The sequence below is a fragment of the Anser anser genome (genome assembly GCF_964211835.1).
Source record: "Anser anser genome assembly, chromosome: 6".
Classification (NCBI taxonomy): Eukaryota; Metazoa; Chordata; class Aves; order Anseriformes; family Anatidae; genus Anser; species Anser anser.
Genome location: NC_139726.1, coordinates 13645324 through 13664142, shown reverse-complemented (window position 1 = coordinate 13664142; position 18819 = coordinate 13645324). Strand labels below are relative to the sequence as shown.

Sequence of the window (18819 nt, the reverse complement as noted above, 5' to 3'; positions counted from 1 at the left end):
CCTGAGATTAATCTCTGCTATCCAGCTATCTGTCTGTTATAGTATTAAGACAACTACAACATGGTACCAGAGATCATTGTCACCTGTACCTGACAGAGGTTAGAACTCAGTTAGGGTGTGTTTAACCATCTTTAGCAATTCTTTAAACTGATTATCTAAGGTAAACTAACTGTGGCAGTGAAAAGCTATCAGAAGGCTAATTTACAGTCCTCGGAAGTTAATTTGCTTAAACCAGTTCAGGTTCCTTCTAACTCTGCAGTTTGCAGGTCTGAGACATCCAGAGTGATCCCACTGGCTCACACATTCTCTCTTCCAATTGTCAGAGTCAACTCTGCTACATCCCTAATTATAATCTTGTAAATCAAAGACTCAGCCCACTGGACTACAGGATTAAGGACTACAGAACATTTTTACCAACCTTGATCATCTCTATGGGAGGATATTGCTTTGGTATATCCCCCCCATAGTATATGCAGATCTTTATAAAATCAACACCCCAACTTTCAGAGAGAAGTGTGGTTCTTAGGAAAGCCCGACAAGATATTTAAACAGCTCCCTCTACCACCCCAGCAGACCCTGCCTGTACCAATGTACTTTAGCTAACTTATACCTTCACTTCTGATAAATACCATTTCGTTCCTCATCCTGCCTTGGAATGCAAGCCCACAAGCCCCAGGAACCAGCTGCATGGCCACAGATCCCTCATGTGAAGCCATACAGTCCAAGTCATGTATGGCACACAACTACCTCAAATTTACCCCGTGGAATTTGGGCTTTTTTTTTAAAAAAAAAAAAAAAAAGGAGAAAGGAGGAAGCAAACAGACTTGAAATACCTGATACACTACAGATTTGAAGTTAGTTCAGAGTCATTTAATTTCTTGGGAATAAGAAAAAATACTGACCAGATCCAAACGTGGCATCCTTGTAGCAGATGGCTTGAGGAGAACATGATTAAAGACACTTGAGTATCTTTAAACATGGGTTTTGATTCAATATATCTGATAAATACATAGATCTGACTGATAATCCTCTTTTTTTTTTTTTTTCAAGAAATACTGCTTGAGATTATAGTTAATCCAGAAAACCTGGAATTTAAATGCTTAGCAGAAAAGCTTGCGTTCACTTCCTTCTGGTTGCAAAAATCAATTTGGAATGTACTAACATAGCTTAAACCACAGAAGAGTAACTTTTTTTTTTTAAACTGTATCTAACAAGCAATATCCATGCTTCAAATGATGTAACTGGATCCAAACATAAAACGTGAGAGACTGCAGAGCATTAAATCATTTAACGGGATAAAGAAGCTGAAGCTGATGAGGTTCAGGCAAAACTAACAGAAGTTTATGGGTCAAGGTGCTGCTAGCAAGAAGCGTTATCCCATGTTGTTCAGACTTGCTAGCAGGTCTGAGAGGTAGGAATATCTGGGATCCCCTCTCCTCTGGGCTGCTCCAGGCCCCCACAACCAGCCACAGCACTCCGCTGTAGGCAGCATCAATGCCTCCTGTGTTGATTTGTGCTAGGACATTAGCTTTATACGAATACATAAAGCTTGGGCAGTTTATGCAATTCCCATTTAGGCACAGTGATAGAGGTTTCACACTCAATTAGCAGAATTCTCATTTTTCCCCATAAGTTTTGTGTCCTGGAGCATTTCAGTATCTTAGTAATATTCCAGTGTGTTATTACACATGTAACCACAGTATTTGACAATCCAATCTGTTTCCTTTGCACAAACGAGCAAAGTGTAAAAGTAAGCTGATATCAAAACCTGGAATTAATAAAACCCATAAATCTTCAGCTTAGACAACTAATAGTTGTAAAAATTTTATTTAGCTTTGACATATTTTGACGACAAGTAGACGGTTGCTGAAAAGCCAAATATTTTAGAAAGAATATTAAGCTGTTAAAGCATGTGCTTATATCAACTATCTGTGAAGTCACTCTTCTTTTGGAATAACTCTTAACCATTAGTATCTTTTACAGTGTTGTGTTCAACTACTTCCAGCCAGATAAACTAAAAAAAATGTTTAGAGTTCTAAGTTTTGAAATGGCAGATAAGTGTGAATGAGAAACACTAAGTTTCTAAATGTTGAATAAAATATTCGATTGTGTTAAATTAAAGGCATTTTAATCAAAGTTGAAAAATAATTCAGGTTTTTCTACAGCGTGACTTTGGCTCTTCAGCCTTGAAACAAAGTTTAGATTGATAAAATTAAATTATGGCCGTCCTGCTAATGTCTTAACAGAACCATATACGAAGTTACAAAAGAAAGCTCCATTAAATATCTACAGTGTGCTACGTTGCTCTATTCATACTAGTACCCTAATGTTATCAGAAAAATAATAAAAAAAATAAAAATTATTTGCCCTGGTGAAGAAAGCAGTGTGGAAGAAGTCCACCACTCAAGCACAAGAAAAATGATGGCAGCATTATGACTTTACTTCCTCTTCTACAAGAAGTGTAAAAAAAAAAAAATCCAAACCTTTTAGTCAGGTATAAAAGGTACTCCTGCTTTGAGGGATTGCTCTTCATGGTAGAACAACAGTAGCCCAAATCTACACTAACCAAAGGTTTCATGGCCTTCTGAAATTGACCTCCGTTACCAATTAACACTTTACTGGGTCACTTACAGTCTGCACATTTTGTGAATAAAAATGACTGACACAAACGTTGGGAGATAGGTTTAGACCCCATCAGTCTGACACGAATATAACAGGAATTAGGTAAAGAACCGTATTATAAGGAGCAATATCTTGTTAAATTGCACTTCAAAACAAGTATAGAACACTTGAGAGATGTAAAAAAAGCCTTCAAGAAGCATTCCAGAAGCAGTAAACATGAATGTTTCTACTGGTGAATTACAATCTGATTTATAAACTTTCAGTGCTATGGAATTTCCTTTCAATTAAAGCACATCAACTACTACCAAAACTTAGTTTTAGAGGAGTCTCTTTCTTCATCTGTTATGGTGATGAGCCGACAGCTGCTGACATATCGTGAACAACATGAAACATGATTTAAAAACTTACAAAGTGTCTTGGCTAGAAAGGAAAACACCTTACAGGATAATCAAAACACACCCAAAATGTTACTTGTTAGCCCAACTGATGATGATCATGCCATCCACTAACTAGATAAAACAAAACAGGCAATGTCCCTTTAACGTATGATTTCATGAGCACAAGTCTCATCATTTTACTTGTAACTACAAGGTGATACTGACTCTTTACAGTGCTCTGCCAATGCTCTGCAGTCTCTCACGTTTTATGTTTGCATCACAGTGATGCTCTTCTATACTCCATCACTTCTGGAGTCCCCTATTTCCACTTCCAGAGAGAACATTCATTAGAATCCCCCATTTGGGGGAGGGAATACAATGCTACTGATACTTGGGATCAGTTGTATTTATTTATTTAAGTTTTGCAGCCACACATAATATTGCTTATAGGGCATGGAAATGTAATAGCCAATTCAAATTTAACTGAAATGCTAGCTGAAGCAGAGCTGTACTTCAAGAGCTACATTTCCATTTCAATCATGCAATCACTTTGATCAAAGTAAACTCTTTGAATCCTGTTTAATACCTTACTAAATCTACACAAGCAAAATACATCATAAGCTACAGAAATGCCTCTTGAATTCAGGATAACGGGCATGTTTACACAGTACAAAGAAAGGACTCTAACAGCAGAAGACCGATGTTTAAAACAGAAGACCCTGTGGTTTGGATGAGTGCAGGGGGCTGACTGCAAATCCCTGGAAGGTTTAACCACTTAAAAACAGACTTAATTCCAAATATTCCTTTCTCATAAATATATTTAAGTAGTAAACTTTGTACTTCTACTTGTTTAAAAACAGCTAGTAACTCTTCATGGAGTGCTGCTCAAAGGTCTACAAGCAGCATTTCCCATGGGTGCATAGGTTATTTTTTTTTCCCCTCATGGCAGAGATTAAAATAGACCAGTTTAAAAAACAAAAACATCTCCCACAATGACAAAAATTCACAGTTGAGTTAGACTCAGGTAACTCCATCCAACCCTACAAAAAGATGAAACACTCAGAGCACCACCAAACGCACTACTTGTGCTAGTGGGAAGCTTAAACACTGACTAAGCTCTCCATTTTTCACAACCCAAACATCACCCATCTTTCTTCCCGTTTCAACCTTCATCTACTTTAACATGCTGCTTGAATGCGGATTATTACCATATAATTAACTTGGATAGTTTTCACAATTGCCATTTAATTAATTCACTTGATCTGATTTGTTCATTATGCCAGCCTCCAGTGTTTCTACCACACATATATTACTATTTCCCTACTTCTGTCACTGTTCTCCCCTACCAGTGTATCTCCCTAATTCTGTTTCTTAATTCTGCTCCACCTTCTAGAAGTAGTATTCTAATTCCATGCCTCTCATCTACCAAATTAATCAATGAAAATACCATTCTCAAGTACATCAGATAACCATGTATTCAAATTGGTGCATTAAAAAAATGGCTTAAGGAGCAAGTAAAATATTCATGTGTTCTTTATTCATGAAATCACTCTTTTGAGAACATTCTGAAAACAAGCTCAACCAACAAGATTGAAGAGCATCTCCCATGTGAGAAGACAGCACACTTTATGGTATCATTTATGTTCTTGTTTAGGTAAATTCAGCAGTAAAAAAAAAGTAAAACGACTAAAATGTTATAATATTTAAATAAATATTAATGTTAAATATTTTGCTATCATTACTGCAATGTTGTAAAAGAAGAACTTCAATTCCTGGTTCAAGCAGGTAAGAAATAAATATATATATATATATATATATATATATTTTTAATCCTTTCTCCACTCTCAAGATATTAATTTTGTTCCACATATTAGAATAAAGTTGTCCAGGTGAGCAAATCAAAACTGTATTTCAAAAAGCCACGAAGCATCTTTTTTTTTCTAGAAAAAAAAAATACATAGTACTTTTCAATGCACTGCAATGTGCATTAAATCTATCAAATCAAAAACCTACAGCATTCCTGTAGAAAATCTGATCTATCAAAAGAAACAAAATTTTAACAATTAAGTATCCTCTAAGCAATAAAACATGATCCTTATATATATTAAATGAATGAAAACAGTATGATTTATAAAACAGATCCAACTTACAGGGTTATCAGTGGATTCATCAGCCAACTGTAAACCAAAGTAATCTCTCTCTGTCAAATCGAGATGCTTGAAGACTATATCCAATAGAACTTGTCCCTGATCATGTTTCTGCAGAGAACAAATACATGTATACACTGTTTAATGAACAAATACATAATTGGACACACGAAGTTCATGCAGGTGAAGCCCATACTTTCAGATGTGATCTAGCAGTCTAAATTATAAACATCACAAAGACCGTCCCAGCAGCACTATTTTTAAACAAGCTCTATCTCTCTTTTGAAACATATGTAAGGAATTATTTTTCCTCTGTCATTTTCTGACAGTAAGAACTTCTCACTTCTCAGCTTGCTACATGATTATTTCTGAAAGCCGTTCATTAACCAAATTTGATATTTAAAAGGATTACTGGAAAGCAAAAAGAAAGGAGAAAAGAGGGCTAGGATTTGACAAAGGACTTTCTAGTGTCATTTGGGTCACTGAATCTAGAAAGTTTTTCAGACCTGCACAGGTTATTCTTACTTATTAATCTGAAAATCTTTCCTGAATCTAAATGAACCAGCATATTGAAAATGCTTCCACAGTTAAATGGCACAGACAGCTGAAGCAGACAAATACCCAGCTGAGAAGCAGTGTCATTTAAATACATTCTCTTAAAGATACTTTAGCTAATTCAAATAAACTGAACAGTAACATTTCTTTTCATAGACAAGTGGACAAACTTGATTTTTACTGCAGAGACAACTCTTACCCACAACACGATATAAAAAGAATCTGTGTGGTTGTGGGTACCTAGCAATTTTTTGCCTAACCTGAAAATATTGCCAACACGTAATTTAAAGGCTAAGTGTGACATTCTGACTAGACTCCATAAATACACTTGGTGAAATCTGAAGGATTTTCCCAAAGAAGTTATGAAGTATCAGTAGCTTCTTGAAGCACAAAAGATGAGGAAAAATTCTGCAAGCAAAACTGTCAAACAAGAAACATGCTCAAAGATATGATTAATACATTTTCCACCCAGATTTTCTACTTCTTTGGCACCAAGCAAGCTTCTAATGATGTTCTAGGTGCCAAGTATTATTGATGCTGCAGTCAATTTCAGATACATCTTGCCTTGTTTACTGTAGGCGATAAGATATTTTGAAAAATAACAGAAACAGAAGACTCCTGTTCTGCTCACAAATGACCTTGCTCCTCATAAGATATTATAAAATAGGTTACTTCCACAGCAGCTATATCTGAAATATATAGCTAAAAGGTCAGAAGGTTTTACTTGATATCTATAAACAAGAGAAACTCTACAAATCATATTCTGACATTTGTTTACATCAAACAGCATACTATCAAATTTTTTTTGTTGTTCAGCTGAAGTTACACTGAAGCTGAGTAAAATCAGTCTAAACCTTTTATTTGGGTTCTAAGAAATTTGATAGTTTATTTCGGAATAATTAAAAAAAACAGAGAATAGTTACCAACCAATTATGTCTGAAATGATGCCAGCAGGATAATCATAACTGTAGCTCTGCCTATTTAAGTTGAAGTTACATAAGATATGTATTTCAGGTATATTCATGTATAAGGCACGTACGTTCACTTATCTGGCTAAGTAAAAGTGACCTGTGAGTTGCTATATTTACTATGAAAAATGATCATATTTTCAAACAAAATCAGGGGAAAAGATTTCTTAATGTTTAACGAAACCTAACAGTGAGTAGGTTTCAACGTTATTAAAAGGTTCACTGCTAAAGAAAATTCATCTCCAATAAACAGGAATAAGCTAAAACCCACAGATGTTAACATAATAAGTACATGACAGCAGAAGTGTATAAGGCATTTTTTATGTACAATTCCAAAAATAGTTACTTTCATTTTACTAAATTAGGAGTTTCTGATATATTTTGAAATAAACCAGTAATCAGTACCATTTTTTCAACAAATTAAACTAATTTTAAAATTACATAGCAACACTAATTGCTTCTTGGCATTTTTCCCTATGTAGACTTAAATCGGAACTCAAACTAAGTTATGAGAGTAATGATCAAAAAAAGGGAGAGGTTTGGAACCCCAGTTCAGACTTACATTTACTACAGCTGGCACGCTACCTCTTCAAATAGCATGCAGGTTATCAGTTCTGTACTTTTTTATTTAATATTTAAACCCAAGAATTTATAGTTTCTTAAATATATAAATAAATGAGTGTACAAAAAAATACTGTAAGCTTAGAACGTGCTGATCAATTTGAATTTGTAAGTACAAAATGTCATTTCATGACAGCAAGGAAGCTGGACCATGAATGGAGGTCCTGCTAGAAGGCAGAATGAATAGTGAAAGGTATTTCTCCTGAAACAGAACAGCAAGTTTGGTAAGAGGAGACGAGTTCCAACATGAAGCATTTGTTTTGATCACAATGTTTTACTCTCAGTGCAAAATAAAGATAAGCATCTAGTAAAACCAGACCTCAGTTTAACCCATCTTCGATATTTATATAATGATGTTGCAGCCTGCCAGAGCAGGTGAAGGTCAAAATCCTGTTTGTTGTGAAAGGTCCAAAATATTTGTAATACTACCACAGCCACTGAATAGCTGCTATAAATTTAAAAAAAAAAAAAAAGGCATGACAAGTATCTATTTTTGCATTTTTTAAAATAAAAAATCAAAACCAATGTATGTGGTCTAGCATAAAAAGAAATGTGCTTTATTCCTGAAGGTAAACATTACTATTTCTTCTTAAAAGAGAGAATAATGGAAAAATAAATGGACAATAAAAACTAATATAAAGCTACCCACTGCAATTAGCTATTTCTCAACTGAGTGGTGAAGTCAGCTAGAAAGAACTTCATTACTGAGTAGTTGGATACAAAACATAGCAACATTTTTGCTAAGAATATTAGAATTTTATGCATACAGACTATTAATAATCATTACCGTCAAATGTCTTGTATTTTGGCATTTCAGAAGAAATCAACACTAGACATCAGTATATAAGCTGCAATCTACCACCCAGTGGCTAACATCCAGTACCACATACATGATACCCACATGGCAATTTTGATCACAAAAGGATTGTTACCTGGTTACAAACACCCTTCCTCGAAAAATTATCAAAACATCCACACTTACCTAGCTTTAATGCCTCCTTACCAATTATAATCACCACCTTCCCAATTTATGTAACTGACATTCTGGTTTTCTAGCTGGCCAACACAACAGGATGCATTTACAACACACACCAGGAGACATTATCGCTGCCATGCCAGATTTGGACTTCTCATGGCAGAAGCATGAATGGCAGGTACTGGGCCTTCCCAGGACTGCAGCAGAGCCACAAGGGCATCAGACAAGTCCTGCTGCACACAGATTGAGAGTGCTTGTGCTCTTACTTTGCTAAGGACAGCCCTGAAACCCTTCCTCTCAGCTCACTGGCGTAATTCTATTGCAACAAGGAAACCCATTCCACAAACAGGCAGAACTGCACCCCTGCCTTCTTTTATTCTATAGCTTAAATGAGCTTTTAAAACTTTTTTTTAAAACATGTTTTGCAATGGGAGATTTACTTTTTCCTTTTTCTTTCTTTCAAAAGAAATCAAGTGATGGCAAAGATTAACTTACTAGAGAATGTCACCTCTCCAATCAGTTATTGAGTTTTTACTTGCGTGAGAAGGATTCTGAGATGAAGCGAAGCATTTGTCGGTGACGGCTAACTCACTAGCCTTGCTCACAGAACAACTCACCCAATCTATGTTGCCTTAGTTTTCTAGGGTGATCTCTTTGTACTGGCTTTCAGGAAATACTGCAAAGTCAGCTTGCACAGAAAAGAGAAAACAAGGTATTTAAACAATTAAATAAATCAAAATAATTTGATCTTGAAGAAGCAGGTTTATGCAAATCATTGACTCAAGTCATTCTCGCTTCTTCCAGCTCTGCCTTTTACACCACATGCTTTCCAACGTGGAAGCAGGACTTCTGCACTTGGTAAGCAGGGCATTTTACAAAGAAAATTTCTACTCCTCAGACATATGTACAGGTTAGTTCCAACGGATTATTCTGCCTGCAATCAAAATAACCTATGGCTAACTACAGGCCGCAGGGATTATTTTATTTGATTTGTTATGCTCTATACAACGCAATGTTGAGCACAAAGAAATTTTGCATATCAATGGAAGAAGCTGGGTGAAATGTGAACATAAAACATGTCATATAAATCATCAAGAGACATTGCCTGTGATCAGTATTTTGCTATTGGAGGAGAAATATCATTTGAATACATTTTTATTAATACAGCACTGCATACTTCAGATGATTAAGCTTTACAACCATTAGCATACAGAATACCTACGGCAATCCCCAGGAGAAAGAAACCTTGCTAATTTACTTGATGTTATCTTTGTTCTTCCTATTCTGAAAATAATTCCATTAATATTTATTGCCAAGTATTGTGTCAACCACAATAAAGTAAAACACAGCTATAAACCCTGGAAACCTGTATACCATGTAGGTTTGCATACATTTCCTATGATAAGTTACTTAAGAATTGTCATAACTCCTCATATTTGAAAAATAGGAGAAAAAACCCACATAGATTAAGGCTAAAACATGGGATCAAAAGGTTGAGCACCAAGGAACTTTTTAGTCCCTAATCTCAGTTTTAATAGACAAAACTTACAGGCTGGTCTATATAAGCAATAAATAGTGATCTGGGCAACTAAAATATTTAATACACTAGGATGGCAGGACGAATATATTACACACTTCTCAGCAGAGCCAGAATAGATACTTAGGGATTTATGACTGCTTGTTCTCTACACAGGCACTAGCATTCTCTTAAGAGACAAAGCTTTTGGATATCTGGATTAAAAAAGAAGCACCACTGCCCATAACTGTTGTACAAAAATCATTCCTTATTTTAACAAATTTTTATTTAAAAAAAAAAAAAAAACTTCCATTCAAACACCTGTCTTGCAAACTTAAGCACCTGAAAGCAAAGAACATATTTACAATTTCTCATGCACCTTTATTGCTTTGTCTTCAACCACATCCTGAACACACTATTTTTCAGCAGGCGGTATAGACCAGGAAACCGTTAGCAAGAATAAGATGAGAGATACAGAAGAGCAATGAAATACTGTAGGAAAAAAGGGTATAGGAGAGGTTACCCCAGAAAGGAGATCAGACTTGAGGATGATACATTAAAATCTTTGTCAGTCATACCTCTGCCTACCCCATCATGTAAGATTCCCACCCTTAACCTTTCAAGAGTTCAGAATAGTGAAGTCTGCGTTACTATTCTGAAATAGCTCCCGAATCAACTATAAAAATATCTTAAGAGAACATTCCTAAAACCTTTTATCCCAATTGAGCAATTTACTATTATAGTTGGAAGGATCCTCTACACTACCATGCAAAATAACCTCCAAGTCTACGTTCTAAATCTTAATCCACTAGACACTGGATCCTTGGGCATTTTTGCTAGGTAACAGATTCTGCTACTCAGAGACCTGGAAGCTGCACAAGCTCAAATAACCTGATTACAAAGGAATGCAATCACTCTCACAAATCTTCCCCAAAACATGCAAATTTATCATTATCCTAACTGAACAGTGGACATCAGAATTCAACATAATTATCGAGTATTGGAACTTTTTCAGATGGTCCAAATTAAACTTGCTCACACAGATTTGAAAACCGCTTCAGCTTCTCCCTCGCCTTCTTGATGAAGTCCCACAGCTTTATCTGGTATCAAGCTACTCCGTCACTTCATTCACTGAATCATGCCACTTGTAACTTTTACCACCGTGTTGTTTACCATTTTTCTCCACAGAAGTTACCAGTTCTACAGCTATAAAGTGAAAGCTGAGTTCTGCTTTTACCCCCAGCAGACCTCACTGCTCCTTTCCTGTTGAGTTCTGATTCTTCTCACAAAATGATCATTTTAAATGCTCTAACGTTTTCCTGTGAAATTCCAGGCTCATTTATAAAAGTAACTTTTCCTAGTAACAGCCCTCAGCATTCAACATGAATTTTCTTATTTTCCTTCCTGCCATTAGGAGGTAGTGTGTTTAAGCAAGGGAAATCACAGAACAAGAAAAGAACACAATGCCAGAAAAGCAAAACCCAAAGGGATACTTTAACATGGTAACTGTAACCCAATAATAACCATCCACATGATTGAACATATTCAGTTACACAGTCAAAATAAGAGTTACTTTTATACTCATGCTCAAAATGAAAAAATCAGAACTGGCTGAAACAAAAGCTTGCTTCTCATTCAACTGAGTGGCAAAGTTGCCCTCCATTTTCGCTACACAGCACTCGATCCATGAAGAGAATTACTAGAAATAAACTATTCTTTGTATATTGAATTTTGAAATTAAGATGTTAGTACCATAGAGGATGCCAGAATGACTAAGTCCACAGTGACTCAGTACGTACAAGTACAAGCATGCCCGCCTGAACATAGCTTCCCCTTCTATTCCACACTTAACACTGCTTTGGAAGTCAAACGCCAGCTCAGTGACATTGCAATAATCAAATTACTTACATTAACTCTGAAAGCTTGTACAGTGTTATCCAGGAGAAGAATGTTGCAGACCACCTCCGTATGCTGCCTGTCTCGTGCCAGCTCAGATGCTCGTACATTGTAGGTTCTGCCAGCAGGCAATCGGAAACGTGCGGTCATTACTGTCCACACCGAGTCTTTAGGCAAAACAAAAGCAACATACAATTTAAAAAAAAAATCAAAAAATTCAAAGGCAAGAACACAGTACTCTGAAGAAAGTCAACACACAATGAGTTCATTGTTAAAGTTTCCATTACATACAAAAAAAAAAGAGTACTAAATTCATGGAATCTAATACTGCCTTACAAATTACAACACAACCTTATCCCAAGAAAGTCAGTCCTTTACTTATTGTCTATTGTCCACTCCCTCCCTAAGTTGCTGTCTCCTTTTTATTGTTTTTTTATTTTAAAAAAAAAAGATTCAGAACAGCATTTTTCACTTCAAAAAGCATTATAATTGATGTGCATCATGGCTAATAAGCTCCCAATATCAGAGGTAATTAAGTAATTTCAGTGCAAAACAGCAAAAAAAATCTTACACCAGAAATGCAGACAAACATGAACACAACGAACACACAAAGACTTTGATGCATTATTCTGCAAGGCCTGTGTGTTCAGTGTATTAGACAAGAAAATGCAGTGATAAAAATATTAGCATTGCTTTGTATTACAGTATGAATAGGTAAAGGTTTGTCGAAATACTGAACCTTCCACCTAGGTCAATTTCACTGTATTTATGTATTTAGTATGAAGAGACAAATAGTTCTTATTTTCCAAGTAAGGAATCGGGATCAACACAAATCTGTATCTTGGGCTAAGTGCTGATAAACAAAACGCGCGAGTTGAAATGTTACTTTCACTTTTCAAAACCGAGATTCTAATTGTTGTCCTGCAACTGCTGTCCAGCAAAGAGTTTATGTGCATGCTCTCAGTATGCTGTTAGTCCTCTCCGACAGTAGCAGTTATATTCTTAAAAACTTTGCAGAATCAATGCCTGTAATTCACTTAATTACACATTCAGCCAACTACTTCTACATCCTTTGATAAGGCTGTAAGCAAACAAAGTTTCATAACTGAAGTAGAAAATATATAGAAATAATAAATTGAAATACCTTAAAAATTAGCAAAAAAAATTCTCAAAACTGATTATAAAAATAACTTCAAATATGTTCACAAGTTTGCTTCCTACTTTTGGTGATATGTGTAGGTGTGTACCAATGAATAAAGGAGAATTTAGGAGAGGACAACAATTATCCCAGCTGCAAATACAGTAGAGAACTTGCCTGGGTCACAACAGACATCTGTGTCCCAGTATACACAAATGAATAGGTGTCACAAGTAAATGATAAATCCCTTCCTAAACAGTTAACTGCTTAGATACTTAGGCTCTTGTGGGAAAGTGGAAGACCAGGATTCAAGCCAGTGAATCAGGAGGGGCTGGGACTTTGTAGTACAGCCTTCTTCCCACTGCCTGCAGTCACCATCCTGAGTGACTGCCCCGAAACTTACTGGCATATTTTGCTTTTCTAAGTAGGTCTGCAGCTCTTTCAACAAGACCACATAACTCAGACAATAAATAAATAAATAAATAAATACATCTTTTTGATGAAAATCCATCCTTGCAAAAAGTATCAGTTTTGACTTAATTCCAGTCACTATGACTTCAGAACTGCAATGTCATTTTCATGTTTAATTACAGCAAATTTCTCTTAGTTTTGATAAACCAATACAACAAACCAAGAAAGGATAAAGACACCAGGTAAACACACCAGCTACAAGCTGAACTCATGACTTTCAATGATAAAATCATGGAAAATGGTGTTGCAAGCATTCGAACTCCAAAGCAAAAAGCCCAACAAGAATGTACATGTCTGACAACTCATGAAGAAGCTGCTTCCACTCTACCTTCTAGCTTCTCAAATCTAAAAGGCAGAAGAAACCCTGAACAGACGGGACCAGGTAACTCAGCCTCCGTATCAGTGATCTGAGCCAACAACATCATATTTCACAAATAATATGTTATGCCCTATTGACACCATCTAAAAGTCCATCATCTTAGTAGCTGTAACAATGTGAAAATCAGATTTAAGAAATCTTTAGCAGTGCAGTTACACAACCAGTAACTCCAGCTGAGACTTTACAGTGGTTATTCACTTGTGAGCTGCATTAAAGAATGTTTTATAAATTTTTTTTAAACAGTTTATCTACACCACAGAAATAACACTCTGACACACTTTTACCAGGATTTCAACAAATGATAAATCAAACAAGACAAAGTGAAGGTTAGCACAGAGTCCTTTCCTAAGCATTCCACCACCAGTGCACAAAATAAGACTGTTCAGCTTACAAATATGTACTCCAGTCCACAAGAAACCATTTAATAGTGTGTTAGGACTCTCTTAACTCAACAAGCCACAGTTTAGCACCAGAAACCACCATGATTTACAGGAACAAAGAGCTGTTCCCATAAAGCCTCCTGTCTTCTCCCTCTTTTTGTTCTCTTTGCTGATCAACACCAACAGTTTCTACCTTCCTCATTACTGCCTTAAACCAGACAGAAAGCAGCAAATTCACCACAGTGAACAAGCAGAAAATCTGCCCTCAAAACCCTTTAAGACCAAGCAAACATTAATTGTCCTTCGATGGACAGAACCCACCGACCCAGCACGGTTGTTGCTGTAACACCGATGATTTTCACTCCAACCAACCAACACCATCGACCAGTTGCAGACGGTGATTCAGGCCTTCCTCCAATGTACAGAAATGAAATGGCCGAAGAACTCAAATGAGTTCTCTAGGGAAACAGAAACTGGATCAGAAAAGTTCACATAGCTTGAAGACCTAGATGGCAGGGCCTTCTCATTCTCTCTAAGGAAGGAAGAAAAGTACAGGACACACATACTGCTCCACAATCCGGAGTTTAGCGTCTTCCTGGCGTGGAGCTCATGCTCACACCACGGTGGACACTAGTTATTCGCAAACGTTTTCATCTTGGTCTTGAGCTTACAAAGTCAGGCAGTGAAGCATGTCCAACGCACAACACGTAGCAGCCTGAAGAGCCAGCCATCTTGTATTACACAGATTTCTTCCATCAAACTCAGAGGCTTCTACAGCTACAGGACACAGTTTTAAGGATAAGTATAAGAACAGAAATCCTGAAATACTTCGACAAAAGGGAAATATAACAGCCATGAAAGTAATAGAGAGGAAGGTGACAAAATACAGACTATTTTCTGCAAATGACATTCAAATGTACTCTTCCTCCACATGTCAGCAAAGAAACTATGCAAATGTGTAGGAATTACTTTAAAATGCCTTCACTATCACATACACTTGGAAATATTCTTCCTTCTAATTTCTGTCAGGGCTATCACGCAACTGCTTTGTGGCCTATCATGTGAACACAAACCTTATTTAAACCTCTGCCAGCATATGGACATACAAAAATGATGCAGCTGCTAAGCACGGGCAGACCTTGCACCTATCAGTCTTACTGTGACACTTGTTTTACAATATAGCTGGCTCCTAAGCTTATCCATATCATCTTTACTACTCTTTTCTTCCAGAAATATACACCAGAAACACTAGTATTTTTCCTGAGCATCATTCTTGCTACACATTTTAAAAACACACTAGAAAAACAGTAAGATGACTAGCAATTACTCAATTACTTATGAGGCTATACACTGTAACTATCTGATTTCCCAGCAAGAACTGATATATAAAATGAGAAAACTGGCTAAAAACTCAACTACACTGGTTGTAGCCTTCTGAAGCAAAGATACATTACAGCTGAAGTTAGCATGCAACAGGTAAAGAAGCTGCAAAGTGAAATCCACAGACCTAAGAGAAGAGGTCAAGCAAAAGGTCAGACTCAACCCGGAAAAGTCTCAGAATATCTAATTTACACAGCAGCCTAACCTGAGCAAGGTACTACTGCGTGCGCACGTGCACGTCACGGACACTATCATGGCCTCTCACACTAAGTAAAATCTTTTTATATATGCAAGTGGATTCATTAAATTGGATTTAAATTGGGTTAATCTTTGCATATGAAAAAGGTTTCTGCTTATAGTTTTTCAGCCTTCTGCTAAGCATGTAGCATTTAGACACTTGAATTAATAATCCAAAGCATGTGCTGCTACAGCAACTGGAGAAGGACAGAACTTGTGCAATGAAACTCCACTTACCTCTCAGGTCTATGGAGGGAGTAAGTTGCACATTTCCTGCCTGAGCTCAGGTTTCAAGCGATGAAGCAATTCTAGGGAGTGTTCCCTATCAAAGGGCAGAACATTCCTGCGATACTTGCTTGGTTAGGGCATTAAAGAACATACAGAAGCTTCAAAAGTGAATTTTCAGCATCCTCTATTCTTTTATATAAAATACCTAACAATGTAAAATGACAATTTGCTTGGGCTTACAATAAACTAACCAATTCTAAGCAGCTTAACAATTAAGCAGTTGGTTAAGACGATAATTAACTGAAATTTAAGTTTACCCAAAAGTGCAACTGATTTGCTGACTCAAAGTAAAAAAGTTATTTTAATGAGACTTAGCATCATGTACTGTACACAAAGACAGCTACCGTGGTAAGGTACAGTAGGCACGTGAGCTTGCAAGGACATGAGAAATTTTCATGGCTAATCTAAAGACATTTCTGTCAATTACATTGACAGATTAAGAACACAGCTTTTGGAATAGTCTCCAGTTGGTTTAGAAGCCGGTATTTTAGCAACCCAGAAGACACCTATTTCCACTCTATAGCCCACCTGGTGATTTGGTTCCAACACATTATAAGAATTGGCTACAATAGTCGGAAGAGTAGGTCTGACTCATAGAAAACCCATATCTTCATAATGTGATGTAGTTTGATTGTATTAAATAGACTGCAGACCCTGTGGCTACTAGCATCATCCAGATAATCCAATTAACAGAAAAAATATTAAAAGCACAAAGAAAATCTTGAAGGTTTCTACAACGTATTACAACATGTGACATTTCAAACACCAGGCTATATCTGTAACTCCTTTGTACTCGCTTTCATATACATTTACCAAGAATATGCTTAGTGAACTATATTAAATGTTTTAGACAAAAACAGTTTGAAAATACAAAACATTAGTTGATAGCCTATTATTTTGAAGGAAGTCCACATTAGCCCAGGGAGTGAAAGTTCAAATTTATCTTTCAAAAATTTGTTTTGAAAGCTATCAACAATTCTGATGTAGCACACAGCTACAGGACATTCCTTATAAGCAAAATCAGAGCAGAAATGTATTTTCAATTCAAAGGAATCAAGCTATATACTACAGTCCTGAACTCCTCCTAACTTTTTATATTTTATTCATTTATTCCTGCATTCTGCTGACCAAACAATGGAAAGTATTCCAGATTTTGAAAGCTGATACTTAATCTTTGGGTTATTTCACTTTGGTGTCATGAGGTCCAAGCTAGACTTCTGGCCAGTCACCAGCATCAATAATGATTCTGGGCTCTATAAAAATCTTGTGTTTATTTTGTAAGTTTATTAATTATCTGAAAAACAGATATATTAATCAAATCCATTCTGCTTAAGGATAATGGTAGCTTTACATGAGTATATCATATGGTCACTGATAAAAAAAACTTCCTAAAACATCCACTGGAAAAGAGAGAGAGGTCATTTTCCAATGAACTGTGACAGTTGCAGTGACTACAGAAATGAAACCCAAGCATGCTTCATTCAGCGTTACAACGTTCCCAAAGAGCTGAAAGTCTTCCACTCTTGAGAGCAATAAAGAACAACTGACCTACATGCCCCCAAAACGTCCATATCCTCACCTGCATCTCAACAAGAGAGATCCTCTTATATTCTCCTCTTCCACATCCTCGATCCTCACACACACACAGCCAGAGCTAACACAGAAAGCATTAATCCTTAAAATTCATCTAACAGTTTCTGACAGCTTTGGGCCCAAAGTTTAACACCCGAGAGAAAAGAAGTTTAGCCACTCTCCTCTACCATCAGCTTCCAAGAGAGCTCGTTCTCCTATATGTGAGCTAACAGACAATCAGTATTTTACCACCCAGTTATTCAGGTAAGTTTCTAAAATTGTTAATCCACCTTTTTATGAACACGTGGCTTTCAGGGGGTTGGCTGTGGATTTTGGTACAGACTTGACACCTAATTTAATAGGTACTCAGTTTAAAAATTATTTGATGACAACTTTCTTAAATGAATACCTCCTTGGATAATGACTCAGTCTCCTTTGAACAGAGGTTTCAAATCTTGAGCAAGTGCTGTGAGATATCAAGCAGCATTTTCACAGTTATAATCATGTAATTACTAATAGTGACAAAAGATTAAATGCACAGCATCTTGCTCCATTACTACACAAATTGTATTCTTTCCAATATATATACTTATTTATATATATATATATATTTTTTTTATATAAACTAGTATTTGGTCCCCCTATACAGTCAATCTGTTAGGTAAAGCTGGAGGACACATAGCAGAACACAAATCAGTTCAGTAGTACTGCAGCCATCTACTATTTCATCTGAAAAATAAACCATTTCTACAATCTGACCATTCCCTCCCCTTCTCCTCCCTTCCCCCAAGAACAAGAGCGCAGCTAACAGAAAAGCCTATTATAAATGATGCTTCTGACTAATTAAATGTCAATACTCATTATGCCAGAACTGCTGTATGCCCAATGAAAAAGTCCTCTCAACTTCAGTTGCTCACTTTCTCTGCTTTGGGTCTGAAATATGACAGTATGGGAAGTCTGGGAGCTGCTTTATCTTCTCTCCTATAAGTAACATTTCAGGAAACGCAAAGACGGGAAGATAAACTTCATTAAGCTGAGATTACAATACTTATTGGCACAGTGTAGAAGTAATACTAGTAAAAAAGTAGTTCTCAGAAACTGTGCCATCAACCCTGTCAATTATTTCGAAACTGAAACATTTATGCCCTCCCATTCTATGCCATTTTTTCACGTGAAGAAAGCAACTCTTCCACCCTTGCTAACCAGGACTCAAGATCAGTCTTGGCCTGAGGAGACATTAGAAGTCTGTGTAGAAAAAAATACAAATACATATACAAATAGAATACTATTTCTATG

The 18819-nt window shown here is 36.4% G+C and overlaps 1 protein-coding gene across 17 annotated transcripts in view; it reads right to left on the bottom strand.

Moving 5' to 3' along the window:
* PTPN4 (protein tyrosine phosphatase non-receptor type 4) overlaps positions 1-18819 on the bottom strand; it is a 115608-nt gene that overhangs the window by 63568 nt on the left and 33221 nt on the right. For all 17 annotated transcript variants that reach the window (XR_014586119.1, XR_014586120.1, XR_014586121.1 and 14 more), the window contains 2 exons: positions 11691-11845; positions 5150-5257 (listed from right to left, as the gene is read on the bottom strand). Coding sequence is in view for 14 of the 17 variants with exons in the window: in XM_083841979.1 (XP_083698105.1) it covers positions 5150-5257; positions 11691-11828 (246 nt within the window). In the remaining 3 variants the exon portion in view is untranslated. Of the gene's footprint in view, positions 1-5149; positions 5258-11690; positions 11846-18819 lie in introns of those variants that run through there.